Genomic DNA, 21572 nt, shown 5'->3' with positions numbered 1-21572 from the left:
CTGTCCCCTGCTGAGTGTCCTGGTGGCATCGTGTCCCCTCCCCTTCTTATGTCCCTATGCCCTGCTGTGGCTCCCTGTGACCCCTCCGTGCGTCCCTGTCCTGCCCCGTGTGTCCCTGTCTCCCATGTGAGTTCCTGCCCCATCTCCCCTATGAGTCTCTGTCCCCTTCCATGTGTCCCCCTCCCTCCTCCTATGTCTCTGTCCCCTGCCCCCACCAGGTCCAAATTCTCTGAGGTCCCAGGGCTGCGTCTTTCATGGTGTCCCTGTGTCCCGCAGGCCCCGTGGCCCTCAAGGTGCCACCGTGTCCCTCTGGATGTTCCCGTGGCTGCTCCTGGCACTGAGCATCTGTGCCCATCCTGGCACAGGTAGGGACATGCCACAACACCTGTGACACCCTGTGACATCCCACGACGCACACCCTTTGTCCTCTGATTTTGGGTCCTCCCCGCTCCATTTTGGGTCCATTCACCCTGTTTTCGTTCCCACATCACCCTCCCCAAAATCACCCCAAAATCTCCCAAAATGGGAATCTTCTGTGACAGGTCTCACTTGGTGTCCAGGAGTGAAGATCCCAAAACCCTTAAAAATTCATCAGGGATCCAAAAAATCCATGTTGAACATAATCCTGGGATGCCCCCCTCCCCTCCCCCCCTTCCCCGCTGCCCTCCTGGTATTTCTTATCTCCACTCCTGCCTTGGAGACATTTGGGGATACCCCTCCTCACCCTCCTGGGGTGTCCCCCCTTTCCCTCCCTCCCTGGGGACATCTTGGGGTGTCCCTTAATGAGTTGGGGACAATCTCGGGCTGTTCCCCATCCCTGCCCTGTGTGTCCCTGCCACCCTCCCTGCCTTGGGGACATCTGGGAACACCCCCCCACCCAGGTATCGCTTCTGGGGGTCCCTGGCGAGCCGCACAGCCATGGCCAGGCTGATGTCCCAGGAGCAGCTGGTGACAAGGACAGTGTACAGCAGGCAGGTGGCCATGGTGTCACCTCCCCTGCCTGGGCAAAGGCTGTTAACGGGATCAGCACTCACGTGGCACCAGTACAGGGGTCAGGATGTAGGAGGACAAAAGGGGGTGACACCCCGGAATGTCCCCAGTGTCAGGGGGGAGAAAGGGGCAACTTCCCATTATCTGCCTCAGGAGGTGTTGGAGATTTGGGGACATTCCTGGGGACAGCACAAATTGTGGGCTCCCCCCTTTCACCTGGGAACCCTAAATCTGCCCCCCCTTCCTATCTCAGGGGACTTTGGGGATCCCAAAATTTGGCCCCCCCTCACCTGAGGGCCCTTATCCCCCTTGCTCCACCCTCCGCTTTTCCTGGGGATTTTGAGGGTTCTAAATTTCCCCTTCTTTTCACATGAGGATCCCAAATCTGGCCCTTTCCTATTCCAGGGCATTCTGGGGATTCCAAATCTTCCCCTCACCAAGTGGCCAGCACAAGCTCCAAGCTCCAGGACTGGACACCAGAACCCCCTGAACCAGGCTCCAAGCTCCCGGACCAAGCACCAGGAACCCACCAAGGACCCCCAGAAGAGGCTCCAAGCTCTGGTACTGAGCACCTGGGCCCCCCAGACCTACTGGAGACCTCTTGGGCTCATTCCAAGCATCAACACTGGACCCCAGACTCACCAGAGACCCCTGGCCTGGGCTTTGCACTCCGGTACTGAGCACCAAAGACCCCGTGACCCCCCAGGACTCCCCCCACGGCCCCAGGATGTCCCCCCCGGGTCCCACGCCCTGGTTCCGGCAGGTTTTGAGCCCTGAAGGGGGATCTCCATACCCACCCCAAAGTAATCCCCAGGGAGGGGAATTTGGGGTCCCCAGAGAGCCCTTCAGGGTGGGGAAGGGAAGGTTCAGGGTCCCCAGAGACCCCGGGCAAGGGTGAACTGGGGGTCCTGGGTGGATTTCGAAGGTCCTAAGAGTTTTTGGGAGTGGGATTCCAAAACTTTAGGGGGGGTCCCCAAAACTTATGGAGGGTCCCAAAGACCCAAGTGGGTAATTGAGCCCCACAGCAATTCCCTGGAGATTTGGGGGATGTGAGGACCTGAAATTAGGGGGCGTCCCCACGCCCATCCATGGGGAGGAGGTCATGGAGCTTCACGCAAAGCACCATGCAAGAACCACTGTGTTATTTGCATAGCCCCACCTACCCCCCCCAGTAAATCACAGCAGAGAATGGATTATTTTTGAATAACCACACCCACATAATTCCAAAACTTCTGTGAAATGAAACCTTTGCAAACCCATGCCCACAACTGCAAACAAAGTCTTTCTTCAGTTCACATTGGGAGAGGCGTCCCTCTTGTCATTTTATGGAGAGTTCTCCACAAGAAAACAGGTCTCTCGTGGCTTTTAATTTCCATGAATAGCAGCCACCTGGGAATCAGTAATCCTGAAGTCTCTCCCATTTTTTACAGCTTTCCCACAGCTGTGTTTATGGGCCATGTCAACTTATTGGGTACTATTTTACGGATGAGCTGTTCAAGAGCAAAAGTTCTCTTTATTTATCTCAGAGATCATCTCTGGGAACAGAGGTCTTCTTCTTTCCCTGGGGGCAAAGGGTCTTCATCACTCTTTACTCTCTTGGTTCAAACTTCTCATGTTATCACGGCTATTTCAACATCTGCTTGCTTCAGCATAGATGCCTCTGTTCATATCTAGAATTTGAACACTTCATCCCCCATACTTTTCATTGAGTTACAGGGAAAGAGTCCGATGTATCAATTATATCTTCTCCATAGCCTTACAAGAGGATTTCTGCCCAAAACCTAAGGCATCGCCTCATTCTCCTTTCTTTACTGACATTGGTGGCTTCCTATTCTGCCTCCACGTGCCTTCATTCTGTCTCTTTCTCTCACTCAAGGGAGGATTGAAGGTCTGCAAGTCCAATCTGTGCACTGAGAGAGTTCATATCTCGCTTGGGGCCTGCAGATGGTCGTGTGGTCCCCGTCAGGTGGCACCCGAAGCAATCCCAGTGATGGAATTTCAGGCCGTACTGGGGAGGCTGTGTGGGGATCTCAGGGGCCCGGCCAGAACGGTGGCAGCCACTCTGGTCGCAGGGCTGTCTCTGGCCCTTGCTGTGCTCCATTCCACCGCAGGGCTGTGTTCTGCTCAAGCTGCAGAGCCGCCTTTGGGTTTTTGGGGCGGCTGCACTGTGGGGAGGAGCAGGATCTCAGCACCAGGCTGGGATTCAGCTGCCAATGGCCTCCCCTCCCTGTGCCCAGCAGCCGCTGAGGCCCAGCCTGGCCCCCGCTGCCAGGCCATGATGGCCATGGCGAAGCAGGCCCGAGGCCAGGCCACGTCTCGTTCTCTGTTCAAGGCCGGAAGAAAAAGAGAGAATTCACAGAGTTCATTCATTTTAAAATGTGAATCTCACAGAGGCAGATATAGCTTTTAATTGGCTTATTAACATGCCTATTCTCAAAGCTAGCCAACAATTGGTTTGCTAGGCAGAGAGGAAGCCTTCATAACTTCATCCATGGTTGTTGTAGCTCCTGCATTGGGAATTAGATTGGGAGGGTCTTTGGTGGGAGCTGCCCTGGGTGAAGAGAGACACTGTGAGAGAAGGAGAGCAGGCAAAGAGAGGCAGAAAACAAAGGAGGACACAAATACTATCAGCTGAGAAGGTGGTACTCTGAAAACCAGACTGGAAGTGACTGTAAATGAATGCAACAAAAAGAAATAACTTTGAAACTTTTATTTCCTATCAAAACACATTTTCCTCCCTTTCTCACAAACCTCCTCTTGATGTCATTCAGTAGGGCTTTCAGAAAGTGCTTTGTTCTGAGTGGATGTTCCAGGCTGCCAACACAAGGAAACATGGAATGGGGTTTTTTCTGCTCCTGGGGAGTTTGACATCCTCAGCTGAGGAGGAGGTACCAGAAGAAAAGAGCAGCTGGGGTTCACCTTTCCATAGGAAGCAAGGGGGGCAGTCTATGGGGTAGTTTTGGGGTTCTGGGATGGCTGTGTGGCTTGGAGAGAATTTGAATGGCTCTCGGGGGAGATTGGAAGGAGTTTTGATGTGTCTTAGGGCCACTTATGTTGCAGGGAATGGCTGGGGGGTGGCCAGGAGCTGCAGGGTGATTTGAGGGGTCTGGGAGTGGCTGTGGGGCTAGAGAGGGGGTTTTAGGGCAGATGTGACCCCTCCAGACCCTCAAAGCTGGGGGTCAGACCCAGGGTCACCATCAGACCCTGCCTCCCCAAGATGCTGCCAGGGGCTCCATGCTGGGGTTCATCTTCCTGGAGCTGTAGGAGAAGGTGGGGCTGGGGGTCCCAAGGGGCCGTGTGCATCTTCCCGAGCATGTGTGACTCCCTGCATTGTGGTGTCACCCCCTTTTCCCTCCACACAGGGCTCCTGACCCAGCAGGAGCACCCCCATGGCTGGGGCTGAGTCCTCTCTGAGCTCCAGCTGCTGCTGTGCCTTTGGAGGAGCCCAGAGCAGCCTGGCCTGAGCAGAGCTGTGGGGCCAGAGCCGGCTGGGCTGGGCTGGGCTGGGCTGGGCTGGGCTGGGCTGGGCTGGGGAGAGGCCCTTGGTGCTGCCCAGAGCTCAGGGCAGCTGGCAGAGCTTGCAGGGAGCTGGGCTGGGCTCCGAGAGCCTGGCCCAGAAACCATCAGTGTCCATCTCAGCCTGGCTGAGCGTGCAGGGGCAGGACTCAGGCCAGGCCTTGTGGGGCAGGGCCAGCGCCTGTGCAAGGCATTGCAAACAGGCAAGTGGCCCAGAGAGGAGGCTGCTCTGTGCCCTTGGTGGCACGGACAGAGCAGGGAGGGGGCCCAGGACATTTGTCAGCGCCAGCCTCTGTGCCCAGCCCTTGGCAGCCCTGGCTGCTGAGCCCAGCTTTGGCCTGGGTTGAGTTTGGCTGTGGCCCAGCTCCATCCTCCTGCGGGGCTCAGGGCCTGTTCCCAGCCATGGCCAGCCCAGAGGCCGGCAGAGCCCGGGGCAGGGCTGTCTGTGCAGCCCCACAGGTGCCAGGGGCTCTGCAGGAGCTGGCAGAGGCTGCCCAGCAGGGAGGCCATGGGGCACAGAGCCCCAAGGCTGCTGTGGGCACCACGGCACAGGGGCCGTTCCCAGCCGCAATGCTCCTGGCCTGGGCTGGGCCTGCCCAGGGGCTGGGCCACCATGGCTGGGCCGGCACAGGGCCACAAAGGGGCCACGCAGCCGCTGCCGGGGCTGACAGCAAGGCCAGGCACAGATAGGGAATTGCTGAGCATGGCCTGTGCGGGCCAGGCCTGACTGTGCCAAAGGCAGAGCTCAGCTGCCCGTGGGGGCTGCAGCAACAGCCCAGAGCCCAAAGAGCCTCCATGGCTGTGCTGGAGACCAAGGCTGCAGGAGGGAAATGCAGGGCTGCTCAGGAATGGGGAAGGAGATTTCATTTCAGCAGACACATCAGCTTGCAAGGTGCTTTTAGCATTGTGTGTTTTATATAGGGTTTATTGTAAAGTTGGTTATTTTTTTATAAGTTAAGAATTTGGTTTGACTCTCAGTTCCCCCTATGTTCTCCCTCATAATGGTTCGTTCCTTCCACCAGTTACCTGTCCATCACTGTAACCAACCCCCTTTCCTTTCGAGAAATTTCTATGTCAATCTTCCCTTACCTAACATATGATTTGTCCCCTGAGCCTTTTCCCTCCCCTGGGCCATTCCCATTGGTTCAGTTATGTCCCTTGCTCCTCCCCTGGGCTTTGTTCATTGGTCCCTCCAGTCTCCTTCCGTTACACCTTCCCCTTATAAGCGCCTCCCCAACGGTTTTTCCCTGACACCGTTACTGGCCCTGCCTGGGTCAATAAAGCACCTTGGCACCCATACGCGTGTCCACTCCTTCCTTCCTTCGCCTCAGTACTTCGCAGTCCTGCTCTCGCCTGCGTCACCACGCCGCAGACGGAGGCACTACTTGGGGTTCTCGCAGAGAACCTGGGAGTGGCGGGATTTGTAGTCTCCACCAGTCACTCCAGGAGCAGCTAGCCAGCACCCGTCAGCTCCAGTGGCCGTGGGATGAGACTGCAATTGGCGCCCAATTGCGGCGGCTTCGCCCGAACCTGTGAACTTTGGCGCTGAACGTGACACAGCTTTGAAGATGTCGCCGGTGCAACGCAGCTTTAAAGGCTTTGCGGCTCAGAAGGAGCTGCCTGACGGCACTGGACCTGTCCTATGGGCATCAGCCCTTTTGGATTTTGGGTTCTTGGCAGAAGAAAAAACACCCCGAGAAGGCGTACTTTTTTTGTCGGTGTTTTTGGGGAGGAGAAGGAGATTACTTTCTTGCAAAAAAAAAAAAAAAAAAAACACTAACTGGACCCGCTCCTCCTCTTTTTCTTTTTTTTTTAATTATCAGTATTTTGTGTGTTTTCCTGTGGTTGCCGTGGGGGGGGCCCCAAAGGGGCGCTTTTTTTCGGGGTTAATTCATGAAAAGAAAAAGAGGAAAAAAAAAAAAACAAAATGACCAGTTGCCTCCTTTTTTTTTTTTTACTTTTTTTTAAATTTTAAATTTTAAAAAATAAAGAAGTTGGAGAATGTAAGTGTGGTTTATTTTTTAAAAAAGTATTTTATAAAAAAATAATAGAAATAGGAGTAAAAAAAAGGGGAAAGGTTGAATAAAGTTTAAAAATAAATTTTTTATTATTTTTTTTTTTAAATTTTTTTTTTATAAAATTTTAAAAAAAAAAAAAAGAAAAAAAAAAAAAAAAGGAAAAAAAAAAGAATAAAAAAAAAAAAAGAAAAAAAAAAAAAAAAAAAAAAAAAAAAAATTTTATTTAATTAAAAAAAAAATATAAATATTTTTTTTTTTTTTTATAAAATTAATTTTTAAAATAATTTTTTTTTTTTTTAATTTTAAAATTACCCAATTTTTTATTTTTTTATATTTTTAAAAAAAATTAAAAAAAATAAAAAAATATAAAAAAAAAAAAAAAAAAAAAAAAAAAAAAAAAAAAAAAAAAAAATAATAAATAATATTATATTTTTTTTTAAATTTTTTTTTTTATTTATTTTTTATATATTTTTTTTTAAATTTTTAAAATTTATTTTAAAATTTATAAAAATTTTAAATTTTAATTAAATATAAAATATATTTTACAAAATAAAAAAAAAAAAAAAAAAAAAAAATAAAAAAAAAAAAAAAAAAAACAAAAAAAAACCCTACAACTTTTAAAACAAAAAAAAAAAATATTTTATCTTTTAATTTATTATATAATTTATTTATAAAAAAATAAATTATAAATTTATAAAAAAACAAAAACAAAAAAAACTACTTATATTAAAATAAAAATAAAAATAAAAAAAAAAAAAAAAAAATAAATTTACTATAAAAAAAAAAAAATAAATTTTTTAATAAAAACAAAAAATAATTTTATCCCCAAATCGTCTCATTGGTTTATGCTGAATAATAATAAGTTTTGCACCTTTAAGACTTGTTGCAGAGAGTGAAAGGGGGGAGAGAAGAATCGCACAGTTCTTTTTTTTTTTTCTTCGCTCAGACATTGCACGTACTCCCCCGCATTCCTCCTCCAAGACTGTGTTGTCTGCGGACAGACAGACGGCAGGACAGAGAGCTCTCCTTTTGCTTTTAGTTAGTTTTAGCTGGCTGAAGCAAAGAAGAGTCCCTGGACTGTAGTTTTTCTTTTCCTTTTCTTTAGACCTCTTAGAACCTGCTCTAGACTGAACACCCAGGGAAGCACCGGCAGCTCACACCTGTAGCCACCGGGCCAGGCCGGGCCTGGCCTGTGAGAATTCCAGCACCAGAAAGACTGATAAGAGACTGAGTGAGCTGAGCTGCAACCGGGGGGGGGTTTTCTCAATTAGTCATCTCTTTTAGAGCGGCAAAGAGTTTTATTGTTTTAATATTGTTAAGTTCTATTGTTTAATAAACAGCTTTTTTCCACTTTTCTTCAAAGAAGTATTTTCTCCCAGACTAGTTGTGGGGGGGGAGGGGCCGATTGAATTTATCCTCCTACTAGAGCCCCTCTAGAGACTCTCTCTCTCTCTCTCCCAAAATTTTGCTCTAAACCAAGACAAATACACTTCTTGGCGTCAACGTGGGGTTCGAGAAAGTGGAAAAAAGCTTATTGTGTGCGTTAGTTGTGCTCACTAGCTAGTGAGTTAAAGCAGTCAATAGCCATGCTGCTAGAATTCGTAACATCTCTTGCAGTAGAGACCTTCATGTGGTTCTGGTCTCTAGACCTTTCTGAAGTTTCGATACCATTCTAGTCACTCAGATTATTGTCCATAATACATAATTCTTACAGTAGACAGGCAGAGATTAGAGTAGCTCTTGTGCTGGCCTTGGTGATAATGATTTATAAGGCATTTATAAAGATGCTAGCGTCTGTTTACGATATGTTTCGTCCTACCCTGCCTCCCAGTTCCAGTAGTATGTTTTGAGAATTTATTAGTAATTGCACCGAGTTTGTTAGAAGAAGAGCTGAGAATAAAGCTTTCCAGCCTTTCTTTTCCTTCTTCTCCTTTGAAGCTGTTATGTCACTGTTTGAGAATGTTCAGTTTCCCCTGAATGTTAAAGAGACCATCTTTCTAGTATTTAATCTAGTAAGCTTCCTCTATATAGTCTAGAGCTTCTCTAAAATGAAAGCTGAGATATCCAGAAGAGTTAGTGAGACCCCTGACCCAGAAGCAGATGCAGGCGTGGAAAATCCTGAGTAGTGTAGAGAATAAGAAAATATAAGCCAAACCCTGAAAGAATTTTCTGATCCTCTAAGCTGAGATTTTCCACGAGAACAAATTCAGAACCCAGCTGAGGTGGGGAAATACCTAAAAGAAAAGTGCCATGATGATTCGAACGAGAAAAAGCTAATTGCAATAAGCTGAGCCCTAGCCTATGCTTATCGCACTCTGTTAGATACTGTAGGGCAGCAGACAAAAGCAAGAAAGCAGAAAGATAAATCAGCTATCCCAGTCAGTCAAGCTGCAACCAGCACGCCAAGCTCGAAGCCAGCTGCCAAACCAGATAGTGAGCCAAAGCCAGCAGCCAAACCAATAGCTGTTGCTACCAGTACTAGAAGTAAGAAATGCACAGACAAAACCAACCGACCAGCAGATGATGAAGATGATGATACAAGAGAAAGAACCTCAACACCTCCCAACATAAAATCAAGAGTCAAAGCAGCAAGTACAAGATCTGATGCAAATATTGAGTCCTTTTCCCTGAAAGACCTTCGTAGACTACAGAAAGATTACACCCGACGACCTGATGAATCCATAATTAGTTAGTTAGTCCATCTCTGAGATGCTGCAAGTGAAGCCACAATTCTAGACAGCACTGAAGCAAAGCATTTAAAATCCCTGTCACAAGACCCTGTCATCGACCAAAGAATGATGAAGAAAGCTAATCCACAGAGCCTCTAAGCACGAGTCTTAGAAAGTGTTGCACAAAGATACCTGTGTGCAGATGATCTTTATATGCAACAAACACAGTAAAAAACCATAGAGCAAGAAATCCAACGCCTAAGAAAAATAGCAGTAGCAGAGATTATCTTCTCAGATGATGTAACAACTAAAAACCCAGACTTGGTACCATGCACGTCTGTGATGTAGCGAAAACTTGTGCGACTTGGGCCACATAAATATGCTTCTGCCTTAGCCATAATGAAGAGAGATGAGAGGGATGAGACTGTACTAGATATAGCAAAGAAACTCCGAGCATATGCAGACGCTGTGCATGGCCCAACACATGCCAGAATCTCAGCAGTAGAATCACGTCTGCAGAAATTAGAAGACAAAATAGAAGAGAACCACAAGAAGCTCAAAGAAGAGATTAAAGAAGACCTTCTCCAAATCTCGGCGGTACAGATCAGAAGTTCTAGTATCCAAAGCAGACGTTTCCCAGATAGCGAGAGAAAGTACACCCCACGAGCTGAGTTGTGGTTCTACCTGCGTGATTGTAGAGAAAACATAAAGAAGTAAGATAGACAACCTACTGCTGTTCTAGCACGACGAGTGCGTGAATTGAAAGAAGACAAAGCTGAGAGAAGGAATTCCACCAAAAGAAAAGCAGCTCCAGTTGCCCGTAGCCGAACTGCCAAGTATGATGATGATGACATGTCCGATCCCCTTAAAAGAACCTCCAAAGCATATGCCCAGGAAAAGAAAGATAACCAAGCTTAGAGGGGCCCTGCCTCTAGCCAAGTAAAAGCTAAAGAAAATCGTGTTTTCTAGTCTGTGTAGATTCGTTAGCCTAGCACATCAAAACCACAAGAGTATAAAGCTTTAGTTGATACTAGTGCACAATGTACATTAATTCCATCAAGACATGTGGGGACAGAGTCTGTTTCTATTGTTAGCGTAACAAAAAGATCCCAAGATTTCACTTTAGTAAAAGCTGAAGTGAGCCTGACTAGAAATGAGTAGAAGAAACACCCTATTGTGACTGGCCCAGAAGCCCCATGCATTTTAAGCATAGACTTCCTCAGAAGTGAGTATTTCAAAGACCCAAAGAGACTCAAGTAAGCATTTAGAATAGCTGCTGTAGAGAGAGAAGGTGTCAAGCAGTTGAACAGTTTGCCTAGACTGTCAGAAAACCCATCTGCAGTAAGACTCCTGAAAGTAAAAGAGCAACGAGTACCGATTGCCACCTCAACAGTGCACCGCCGACAGTACCGAACGAATCGAAATGCTGTGATCCCCATCCACAAAATGATCCGTAAGCTAGAGAGCCAAAGAGTAGTTAGCAAGACCCACTCACCCTTCAACAGCCCCATTTAGCCTGTGCGTAAATCTGAAAGAGAATAGAGATTGACTGTAGACTACCGTGCATTGAATGAAGTGACTCCACCGCTAAGCGCTGCTGTGCCAAACATGCTAGAACTCCAGTACGAGCTGGAGTCCAAGGCAGCGAAGTAGTATGCCACTATTGACATTGCCAATGCATTTTTCTCCATTCCTCTGGCAGCAGAATGCAAGCCCCAGTTTGCTTTCACCTAGAAGAGCATGCAGTACACCTAGAACCGACTGCCCCAAGAGTAGAAACACAGTCCCACCATCTGCCATAGACTAATCCAAACTGCACTAGAAAAAAGTGAAGCTCCAGAACATCTGCAATATATTAATAACATCATTGTGTGGGGGAAGACAGCAGCAGAAGTGTTTGAGAAAAGAAAAAAAATCATCCAAATTCTCCTAAAAGCCAGCTTCGCCATCAAGAAAAGCAAAGTCAAGAGACCTGCTCAAGAGATCCAGTTTCTGAGAGTGAAGTGGCAAGACAGACAGCATCAGATTCCCACTGATGTCATCAACAAGATCACAGCAATGTCTCCACCATCCAGCAAGAAAAAAACGCAAGCTTTCCTAAGTGCCATAAGTTTTTAGAAGATGCATATTCCTGAGTACAGTCAAATCGTGAACCCTCTCTACCTAGTCACCCGCAAGAAAAACCCTTTCCACTGGGGCCCAGAGCAGCAACAAGCCTTTGCACAAATCAAGCAAGAGATTGCCCATGCAGTAGCCCTTAGCCCAGTCAGGACAGGACCAGAGGTGAAGAACGTGCTCTACTCTGCAGCAAAAAACCATAGCTTGTCCTAGAGCCTTTAGCAGAAAGTACCTAGTGAAACTCAAAGCCAACCGCTAAGATTCTAGAGTCAAAGCTACAGAAAGTCTGAAGCCAACTATACTCCAACAGAAAAAAAAATCTTAGCTGCCTATGAAAAAGTCCAAGCTGCCTCAGAAGTAATAAGCACAGAAGCACAACTCCTCCTAGCACCCCGACTACCAGTGCTAGAGTAGATGTTCAAAGCAAAAGTTCCCTCTACGCACCATGCCACCAGCACCACATAGAGCAAATAGACTGCTGTTATCACACAGCGCGCCCGTATTAGAAACCTAAATCGCCCTGAGATTCTAAAAATAATTACAAACTAGCCAGAAAGTGAAAATTTTAGTCTCACTGATGAAGAAGAACAAAAAGTAACACAAGCTGAAAAAGCTCCACCATATAACCAGCTGCCAGCAAAAGATACACGATACGCTCTTTTTACTGATGGTTCTTGCCGCATTGTGAGAATGAACCAGAAGTAGAAAGCAGCTGTATAGAGCCCCACACGACAAGTTGCACAAGCTACCGAAAGAGAAAGTAGATCAAGCCAGCTTGCTGAAATCAAAGCTGTTCAGCTAGCCCTAGACATTGCTAAGAGAGAAAAGTAGCCAAAGCTCTACCTTTACACTGATTCATAGATAGTAGCCAACGCACTGTAAAGATAGCTAGAAAAGTAGAAAAAAGCCAACTAGCAGCGTAAGATAAAAGCGATCTGAGCTGCTAATAAATAGAAAGACATTGCCGCTCAGTTAGAGAAGCTACCTGTAAAAGTCCGTCATGTTAATGCCCATGTCCCCAAGAGTCGAGCTAATAAAAAACACCAAAATAATGAGCAAGTAGACCAAGCTGCAAAAATAGAAGTGTCAAAGATAGACTTAGATTAGCAACATAAGAGAGAGTTATTCCTAGCTCGATAAACCCATAATGCCTCAAGCCATCAGAGTAGAGATGCCACCTATAAGTAAGCACGAAACCAAAGAGTAGATTTAACCATAGACAGTATTTCTCAAGTTATCCATGACTGTGAGACATGTGCTGCCATCAAACAGGCCAAGCAATTGAAGCCCCTGTAGTATAGTAAGCAGTAGTCTAAATACAAGTATAGAGAAGCCTAGCAAATTGACTACATCACACTACCCCAGACACGCCAAAGCAAGCGCTACGTGCTCACAATAGTAGAAGCCACCACTAAATAGCTAAAAACCTACCCTGTGCCTCATGCCACTGCCCGTAACACTATCCTGAGCCTAGAAAAGCAAATTCTGTAGAGACATAGTACCCCTGAAAAAATTGAGTCAGACAACGAGACTCATTTTAAAAACAGCCTTATCAGCACTTAAGCTAAAGAACATAGTATTGAGTAAGTGTACCACATCCCCTACCACGCACCAGCTACAAGCAAAGTAGAGAAGTACAACAGACTATTAAAAACCACATTGAAAGCATTAAGTAAGAGATCTTTCAAAAACTGAAAGCAGCATCTAGCAAAAGCCACCTAGTTAGTTAATACCCGAAGCTCTACTAACCAAGTAAGCCCTGCCCAATCTGAGTCTTTGCATAGAGTAAATAGAGACAAAGTCCCAGTAGTGCATGTCAAAAGTTTGTTAGAGAAAACAGTTTAGATTAATTCTGCCTCGAATACAAACAAACCCATTCGTAAAGTTGTTTTTGCTCAGAGACCAAGTTACACATAGTAGATAATGCAAAGAGATAAGAGAACACGATGTGTACCTCAGAGAGATCTAATTGTTAAGTGAGACCTATGTGTAAATATCACTGTTTGCTGAATGCTGTTACCATTGTCTGTGTATAGCTGTATAATAGATGTATAATGTATGTGTTTGTAGAGTTAAATTTATATTAGTTTTAGTAGTAAGCAAACGATATAGAGATAAGAAGTAAAATGTCCTAAGTTGACTATATGATGCTTTTATCCCCAAATCGTCTCATTAATTTATGCTGAATAATAATAAGTTTTGCACCTTTAAAACTTGTTGCAGAGAGTGAAAAGAGAGAGAGAAGAATCGCACAGTTCTTTTTTTTCTTCGCTCAGACATTGCACGTACTCCCCCGCATTCCTCCTCCAAGACTGTGTTGTCTGCGAACAGACAGACAGCAAAACAAAAAGCTCTCCTTTTGCTTTTAGTTAGTTTTAGCTAGCTAAAGCAAAAAAAAGTCCCTAAACTATAGTTTTTCTTTTCCTTTTCTTTAGACCTCTTAAAACCTGCTCTAGACTAAACACCCAGAGAAGCACCAGCAGCTCACACCTGTAGCCACCGGGCCAGGCCGGGCCTGGCCTGTGAAAATTCCAGCACCAAAAAGACTAATAAGAGACTGAGTAAGCTGAGCTGCAACCAAGAAAAGAGTTTCTCAATTAGTCATGTCTTTTAAAGCAACAAAAAATTTTATTGTTTTAATATTATTAAGTTCTATTGTTTAATAAACAGCTTTTTTCCACTTTTCTTCAAAGAAGTATTTTCTCCCAGACTAGTTGTAAAGAAAAAGAGCCAATTGAATTTATCCTCCTACTAAAGCCCCTCTAGAGACTCTCTCTCTCTCTCTCTCCCAAAATTTTGCTCTAAACCAAGACAGTAGGTTAAAGCTAGAAGATGTTTTTCAGTTTTCTTGCAGTGGAAAATTCAGAGATTTTTTTTTCTACTTGCAACATCAGCAGCCTTGTTTGCCTGTGGAATCTTTTTGCCTGGTAAAAACATCTTCTTGTTTGAGGTGGGTTTATCCTTTGCTCTAAGTCATAAAACCACCTTCTAACTAACATACCCTTTCCCTCCTTGGTTATCCAGTAAGACTGCAGGAAAACAAGGTTCAGAGGATGCCACCTTGGAATTACCTGGGCTTGCAAATCACAGCGCAGACCATTGTTCCGCAGAAATTGGAAATTAAGACTGATCCCAAAACCCTAGTACATCTCCATTCATTGCGTGGGGCTTTGAACGGGGTGAGGCCTTGGCTTGGTCTCACTAACAGAGACCTAGCTCCCCTTCTTAATTTACTGAAGGGAGAGAGAGAGCTAGCCTCTCCCAGGGAACTGACCCCAGAGGCAAAAACCGCCCTCCAGAAAGTGCAGAAGGCTTTGGCCGAGAGGCAGGCTCACTGTTACAAGCCTGAGCTGCCTTTTGAATTCATTGTTTTGGGGAAGTTACCACACCTACACGGGTTGATATTCCAATGGTTTGAAGTACAAAAGGATCCACTTCTAATCATAGAGTGGGTTTTTCTCTCCCATCAGCGATCCAAAACCATCACACAGCCACAGGAGCTAATAGCTCAGCTGATCTGGAAGCCCAGGGTAAGATTGCCTGAGCTGGCCAGTTGTGACTTTGAGTGTATTCACCTTCCAGTCCACTTTGCTAAGGAGGGAAAGAGCTCTCCCGAGAAGTTGACCAAAAAGTGGTTCAACAACCTGCTCCAGAGCAATGCCAGTCTCCAGCTATCCCTGGACAGCTACAGCGGACAGGTATTGGTCCAGGCCCCATCACACAAGCTGTTCAACGAGGAATTCCACCTCATTGCTCCTGAGAAAAGGAGTCTTAGGCCATTCACAGCGATTTCAGTGTTCACTGATGCATCCGGAGCCTCCCACAAGTCGGTGATGACTTGGAGAAATCCCCAGACCCAGCATTGGGAAGCTGATGTTGAGTTTGTGGAAGGATCGCCCCAGATTACTGAGCTCGCCACAGTGGTGAGGGCCTTTGAGAAGTTCTCAGAGCAAATTAATTTGGTTACAGATTCAGCCTATGTGGCAGGAGTAGTGTCCAGGGCAGAGCAGGCAGTTCTCAAAGAAATCAAGGATGGGCATCTCCACAGGTTGCTCTCAAAACTAATTTACTTGGTTTCGCAGCGGGAGCACCCCTTCTATGTGATGCACCTGAGGTCACACGCCGATTTGCCAGGCAAGATCACAGAAGGTAATCACAAGGCAGATTGCCTGGCCGCTCCAGCAGAAATGGCACCCCTTCCAGACATCTTTCAGCAGGCAAAGCTAAGTCACCAACAATACCACCAAAATGTTCCAGGTCTAATCCGTCAGTTCCAACTAACTCGCAGTCAGGCTCGAGCCATTGTGGCCACCTGTCCCAATTGCCAGCTTCAGGCAGTGCCATCCCTGGGTGTTGGGGTTAACCCCTGAGGCCTTGGGAGCTGTGAAGTGTGGCAGACAGACATCACACACATTCCCAGTTTTGGTCACGTGAAATACATACATGTCAGCATAGACACATACTCAGGTGCGGTTTATGCCTCTGCCCACATAGGGGAAAGGGCTGCGCATGCCAAACAGCACTTGCTGCAAGCCTTTTCAGTATTGGGGGTCCCTAGGGAAATTAAAACTGACAATGGCCCAGCATATGCCTCCAAGGAGTTCCTAGAGTTTGTCCAGCAGTGGGGAGTGGAGCATAAGACAGGCATTCCCCACTCCCCCACAGGTCAAGCTGTGATTGAGCGTGCCCACCACACGCTCAAAGAGGTCCTGGCTAGGCAGGCCAATTCTGCAGCATGGATGACTCCACAACAAAAGTTCTGCAAAGCCTTGTTCACTATCAATTTTCTGAATTGTTCATTTGAAAACATGAATCCTCCTGTAATACGTCATTTCAATAATAATAACCGGTTTAAGTTGTCACAGCGTCCACCAGTTCTCATTAAGGACCCAGAAACTTGAGAAACCAAGGGACCTTATGAGCTTGTCACCTGGGGGCATGGTTACGCTTGTGTATCCACCCCCTCGGGCCCTCAATGGATACCCCAAAAGTGGGTGAAACCTTTCATCCCCAAAAATCCAGCTCCAGCAGACGGGATAAGAAGCAAGCAGCTGTCACTTCCAAGAGAAGACGCCGCCGGAAAAAGAAGGAAGAATCTTCCTAAGAGAGCTAGCTGCATTCCGGCAGACCCATGAACTTGTATGTGGTTTTTTTTTTTTAATGCTTGTTTTCCTTTGTAGAACAGAATATCTACCTAACCTCACGATGAGCCCTGTCCGAGTTGTCATCCTGTTCAAGCTGAGCAGTCTCACAGCTGCGTGGATCGTTCCTCAGCCACGCCAAAACATCTGGGTGACCCTGGCACAGACGCTCCAACAGGAAAATATATGCCTGTCCACAGCAGCAGCAAAAGACCCAATGTCTACTTGCCTGGTGGGAATTCCATTGCAAGCTGAAGAGTTCACAGACAAATTATATATGCTTATACCTCCCCCAAGTCCCAAACCAAATCACACACAACCACATAATATCCGTCACCAGCGAGCTGTAATGATTAAAAACCCCATAGAGGAGTGGCTTCCAAAGTTACCCAGAGCTGCTCAGGAGCCTCAAGAGTTAGAGCTGTTGGGCACCATACTGCATACACTTCTTTTTCCCACGCTCCAACACCAAACCTTTTCACAACGTTAAACAGTGTCGAGAGGAATTCACTGCCAAAAGGTGGTGTAAGGTTTTAAGCCAGGTAGCAGCCGACAATCCAGACCGTTCATATCCCAAGAGCCTCCCCAGAGGTTTGTTTTTAATTTGTGGGGATCGGGCATGGGCAGGAATCCCTTCTCCGCTTTTAGGAGGGCCATGTACCATCGGGCGGTTGTCCCTGTTGGCACCCAACCAAACCATGATTGGCAAGTGGACTCAAAAGAACAATTTGGTCAGCAAAATTCATAAGAGAAGCTTAGACAATTTGGACCCAAATTGTGATGCAGACATCTTTCACTGGGCCAAGTCAAAGCAAATGGCTGTGTCCCTGTTCTATCCATGGGCTGTAGCAGCTAAGGCTCTAGGCGAATTGGGCCACCTAGAGTGCTGGGTAGTCAAACAGGCAAACTTGACATCCACGGCCATCAGCTCCCTCCTAGAAGATGAGGAGATTACCAGGCAGGCCACACTCCAAAATCATGCAGCCATAGATTTCCTCCTGCTGCTGCATGGACATGAGTGCCAGGAATTTGAAGGACTGTGCTGCACAAACCTAACATCAAAAGCACCCAACGTCCACACAGCTCTCTGAGAAATGAAAGGCCTGATCAGACAAGTCAAGCAGGAATCCGAAGACTGGTTCAGCGGATTGTTCAAGGACTGGGGACTCTCGGGGTGGTGGGCCTCTATAATTAGGACAATCTTGTTGTTTCTTGTTCTTTTCCTAGTCATGTTAGCATTGGGGATCACTGGGGATCATCCAGGGTGGATCCTCCCGTGGGGGATGGAGCTGGAGCAGAGCTCAAAACTCTTCCTGCACTTGGGGCACTCACAGGGCTTCCCTTAGTGGTGTCTCTGTTGGTGTCTGGCCAAGTTACCACTCCGAGAGAAGCTCTTCCCTGCACTCAAAACACTCGTAGGGCCTCTCCCTGGTGTGGATGCGCCGGTGTTTGCAGAGGCTGGAGCAGTGCTTGAAGCCCTTCCCACAGTCAGGGCAGCGGAAGGGCCTCTCATCTGTGTGAATGCGCTGATGTAGAACGAGAAGGGAGCTGGTCTGAAACCTCTTCCTGCATTTATCACACTCGTAGGGCCTCTCCCCAGTGTGGATCCTCTGGTGGCCGATCAGGTGGGACTTTGACATGAAGCTCTTCCCACACTCCCCACACTCGAAGGGCCGTTCCCCCGTGTGGCTCCGCTGGTGGACAATCAGATCAGACCTCGACCTCAAGCTCTTCCCACACTGCCCACACTTGTAGGGCCATTCCAGCCCTGTGTGGACTTCAATGTGGCGGGTCAGGTGGCACCTCCTCTGGTAGCTGTTCCCACATTCCCCACACTCAAAAGGCTGTTCCCCAATGTGGTTTCTCTGGTGGATGGTCAGTTCAGAGCTCGTCCTGAAGCTCTTCCCACACTCTGCACACTCGTAGGGCCGTTCCCCCGTGTGGGTCCTCAGGTGGGCAGTCAGGGTGGAGCTCTGGGTGAAGCTCTTTCCACACTCAGGACACTTGTAGGGCCTCTCCCCGCTGTGGATGCGCAGGTGGGTGACGAGGACAAACTTGTCCTTGAAGCCCTTTGCGCAGTGGGGGCAGCAGAAGGGCCTCTCATCTCTTTGACTCTGCTGATGGCTGACGAGATGGGAACTCATCTGAAACCTCTTCCTGCATTTATCACACTCGTAGGGCCATTCCCCCGTGTGGGTTTTCATGTGGCAGATCAGGGAGGATCTGTCGCTCAAGCTCTTCCCACATTCTGAGCACTTGTGGGGCTTCTTCCCATCCTCAGGCTGCTCATGGAGGCCCAGCTCTGAGCTCCGGCCATCTCCCCGGCCCAGGGTGGGTCTTTCCTCCTCAGATCCCTGTGATCTGCGTTTGCAGCCCCTCCTCGTGCGGGTTCTCCAGGGCTTTTCCTCCCCGTTGGGTTCCTGTGCTGTGGAGCCGCTCAAAACAGCCTCATCCACGAGGTTCTGCTGTGGGGATTTGTCCTCCCTGCTCTCCATGCTCAGCTCCTGCTCTGAGGGAGGAAGGACAAGGACAGGATGGGATTTGTGTTGCCTCCGCTTGAGGCATGGCGTCCTGGGTCAGGAACAGCACAGCAGAAAACACTCTTTGCCTGCTCGGGCCAATCACTCGCTACACCAATATGGTCGACAGTAAAAGGCGTTTAATAACGGTGGAACAGGGTAATTTATAGCAAGGGTTAACAAGGCTTAACGGTAGAAGGGGAGGGGCTCCGTCTGCACGTAACATCGCGATATTTCGCTGCTCTCCAATCTCCCACATATCCCCCCCCTTTTATGACTAATTAAAAACACAAAAAATATAAAGACTATAAACACATGAAGGCTAACAAAGGTAAACTGGCAACTGGAAAAACAATGAACATTTCTATAACTCGTAACTATGTCTGATAAACAAAAAATGTTAACTTTTACAACCAACTTTTAACGAACAAGGTTAACTTATTTAAAATGTGAGGCCCAAAGTCATTTCCAGGGGCATTGCAGCAGGAGGGCCTCTTAAGCTGGAATCAAGGGCGACTAGTCATGGGGGATAACTGAACCATGACTTAGAGCGTCTTTGCAGGACTTCCTCCTTAGTTCTCTGGCACAGTTTTGGAGAGGCTTCTCCCTGTTGATGTTCTGGGATGAAAGTAAGGCAGCACAGTTGATGATTTGAAGCCTTATGATTGCCGATCACTACAATACTGATCTATCATCCCAGAGTCTGCGATGGCTGATGAATTTTAATAAGAGAGAATTGGAGAACTCATGTCTGGATTCATGGTTCTCCAACTCCTTTTGAACTTTAAAATGCAGAAAATCTCTGGGATGATAGTCGATTGTTCCATTCAAGTAGAGTTAGAACTTGGCCAGAGTTCGAACTCTACTTAATGGACATCACTTACATTTTAGGCAATCAGGCCACTGTACACCTTGAACCATGATTGAAAATATTTTTTGTTGAGCCTCTCCCCCCAGTTCTTCTCTGTGCCAGCGTCTCCTTTAGTCCGGCCACAGGGTCTTCCACTGAGCTGCGTGATGGTTTGTTGTGGCCTTCAGGAAACGAGGTGCTCAGGTTGCGGGGGTGTCTAAGGATTTGGTCCTGCAAAATAAACTTCACAAGTTTAATTAGTTTCGCCCTGAAGGTCCAGTTTAACTGATTTAACCGGGCACCATTTGATTTTGCCATTTTTCTTGACTGCTGCATACCCTCGCCCTGTGAGTATGAGCCTCCAACCCCGTTCCCATTCTCCCAGTTCATTTTTAATTGTGACCTGTGGGCCTTCCTCTATTGCTTTGGTGGCCCAGTGCTTCTGGGCAGGGCTTTTTATCTCCTCTCCCCTAGGGAATTCGTTTAATGCCAGCAGGGCGGTTGCCAGGATGCACGCTTGGTCTTCAAGAAGCTCCAGAAGCATCATCCCCTCGGCCAGAGTTCAGCCACCTTGTCTTCTCTTGCTGCTGTTTCTGAAAACTGTGTCTGAGGGGGGAGGAAATGCCTGATTCGCCATCACTAGTAAAGGAGTAACCTGTGACACTAGCTGGAATCTCAACATCACTGTACTTTTTAGATTTCTCTCTCAGAGCAGGGTATCCTTACAGGTAGCCGGCTCTGTAACCCAGATTATCCAGCATTCGCATAAGAGCTTCAAACTCCTGTTCACCAATCTGCCATTTGGGATGGGACACAGTCCCCTCCCCTGCTGGAGACTCAGGGGAACGAGACTTAGCTTTGTACTTGCCAGGATCAAGAAGCACGAAGTTGTCAGGGCCACCTGCACTGGCCAGGGTACGGACTTGTATCTCACAGGCAAGCATTAGTTTATGAATATAGTAGAAAGCCTCTTCAACAGTCTCTCCAACTGATTCTGAGAATAAGGACCTTGCTTTTAGGACCTTGAGGTGCTGCAGGGTAGACATTTGGAACGTGCATTGTCATGAAATCTGCAATCTGCTGCAAAGCCAATAAACCTGTGGGGTTCTTCCCCTTCTTGAACTGTTCCTGGATCATGGATTCCAATTCTTCACAGAAGGCTGGGCTCTGAAGAATCATGGAGACTCTCTTCTTCTGTTCCATCATGCTAAAATCCTGGCGAAGGCCAGGTGCCATATTTTTCTCTCTCAAATATTCTGGGTTATTTTCATCAACTCGATCAAAATACCTCTCTTTATGGGGGGCTGTTGGAGGTGGTGAAATCACCACCCCCACACCAGAATCACCATTCATAGCACAGTTTTAAGGAACCCGAGGACAGACGAGAACAAGCAGGAGCGAAGGGGCCGCTGCGACCGGTCTCCTGACGAGGCTGTCGCTGTTTCGGTACCCGCCTCCTGCCGCTCCCGCCGCCCTCTCCAGGCTTGCCCCGCCTTCTGCCGAACGCTCCGTCAGGCCCTGAGGTAACGGCTGCACCCCGCGCCTCTGTGCTAACGGCTGCACCCCGCACCTCTGTGCTAACGGCCGCGCCTCTTGCCTCCTCTAGCAGTTCGTCCCAAAATGAGTGCCTTTTTTCTGTAACCGGAGTGCCTGGGCTCAGGGGCTGCAAAGAGCGTCCCTGCAGCTGTAGCTTCCCACAGTCAACAAACTCATGATTGGCCACTGTCTGTCCAGCCGTCCCCTCTCCCAGC

General features: G+C 47.5%; 1 protein-coding gene across 1 annotated transcript in view; it reads right to left on the bottom strand.

The window, feature by feature from the left end:
* The window catches only part of LOC115916499 (zinc finger protein 850-like), a 46126-nt gene that overhangs the window by 10558 nt on the left and 13996 nt on the right, over positions 1 to 21572 (bottom strand). The window contains exons 7-8 of the mRNA XM_030970235.1: positions 18582 to 18752; positions 17870 to 18506 (exon numbers count right to left, since the gene is read on the bottom strand). Coding sequence (XP_030826095.1) covers positions 17870 to 18506; positions 18582 to 18752 — 808 coding nt within the window. The remainder of the gene's footprint in view (positions 1 to 17869; positions 18507 to 18581; positions 18753 to 21572) is intronic.

Source organism: Camarhynchus parvulus, unplaced genomic scaffold, assembly GCF_901933205.1.
Source record: "Camarhynchus parvulus unplaced genomic scaffold, STF_HiC, whole genome shotgun sequence".
NCBI lineage: Eukaryota > Metazoa > Chordata > Aves > Passeriformes > Thraupidae > Camarhynchus > Camarhynchus parvulus.
Note: the sequence above shows the minus strand (reverse complement) of the source record. Positions and strands in the feature narration are given on the sequence as shown.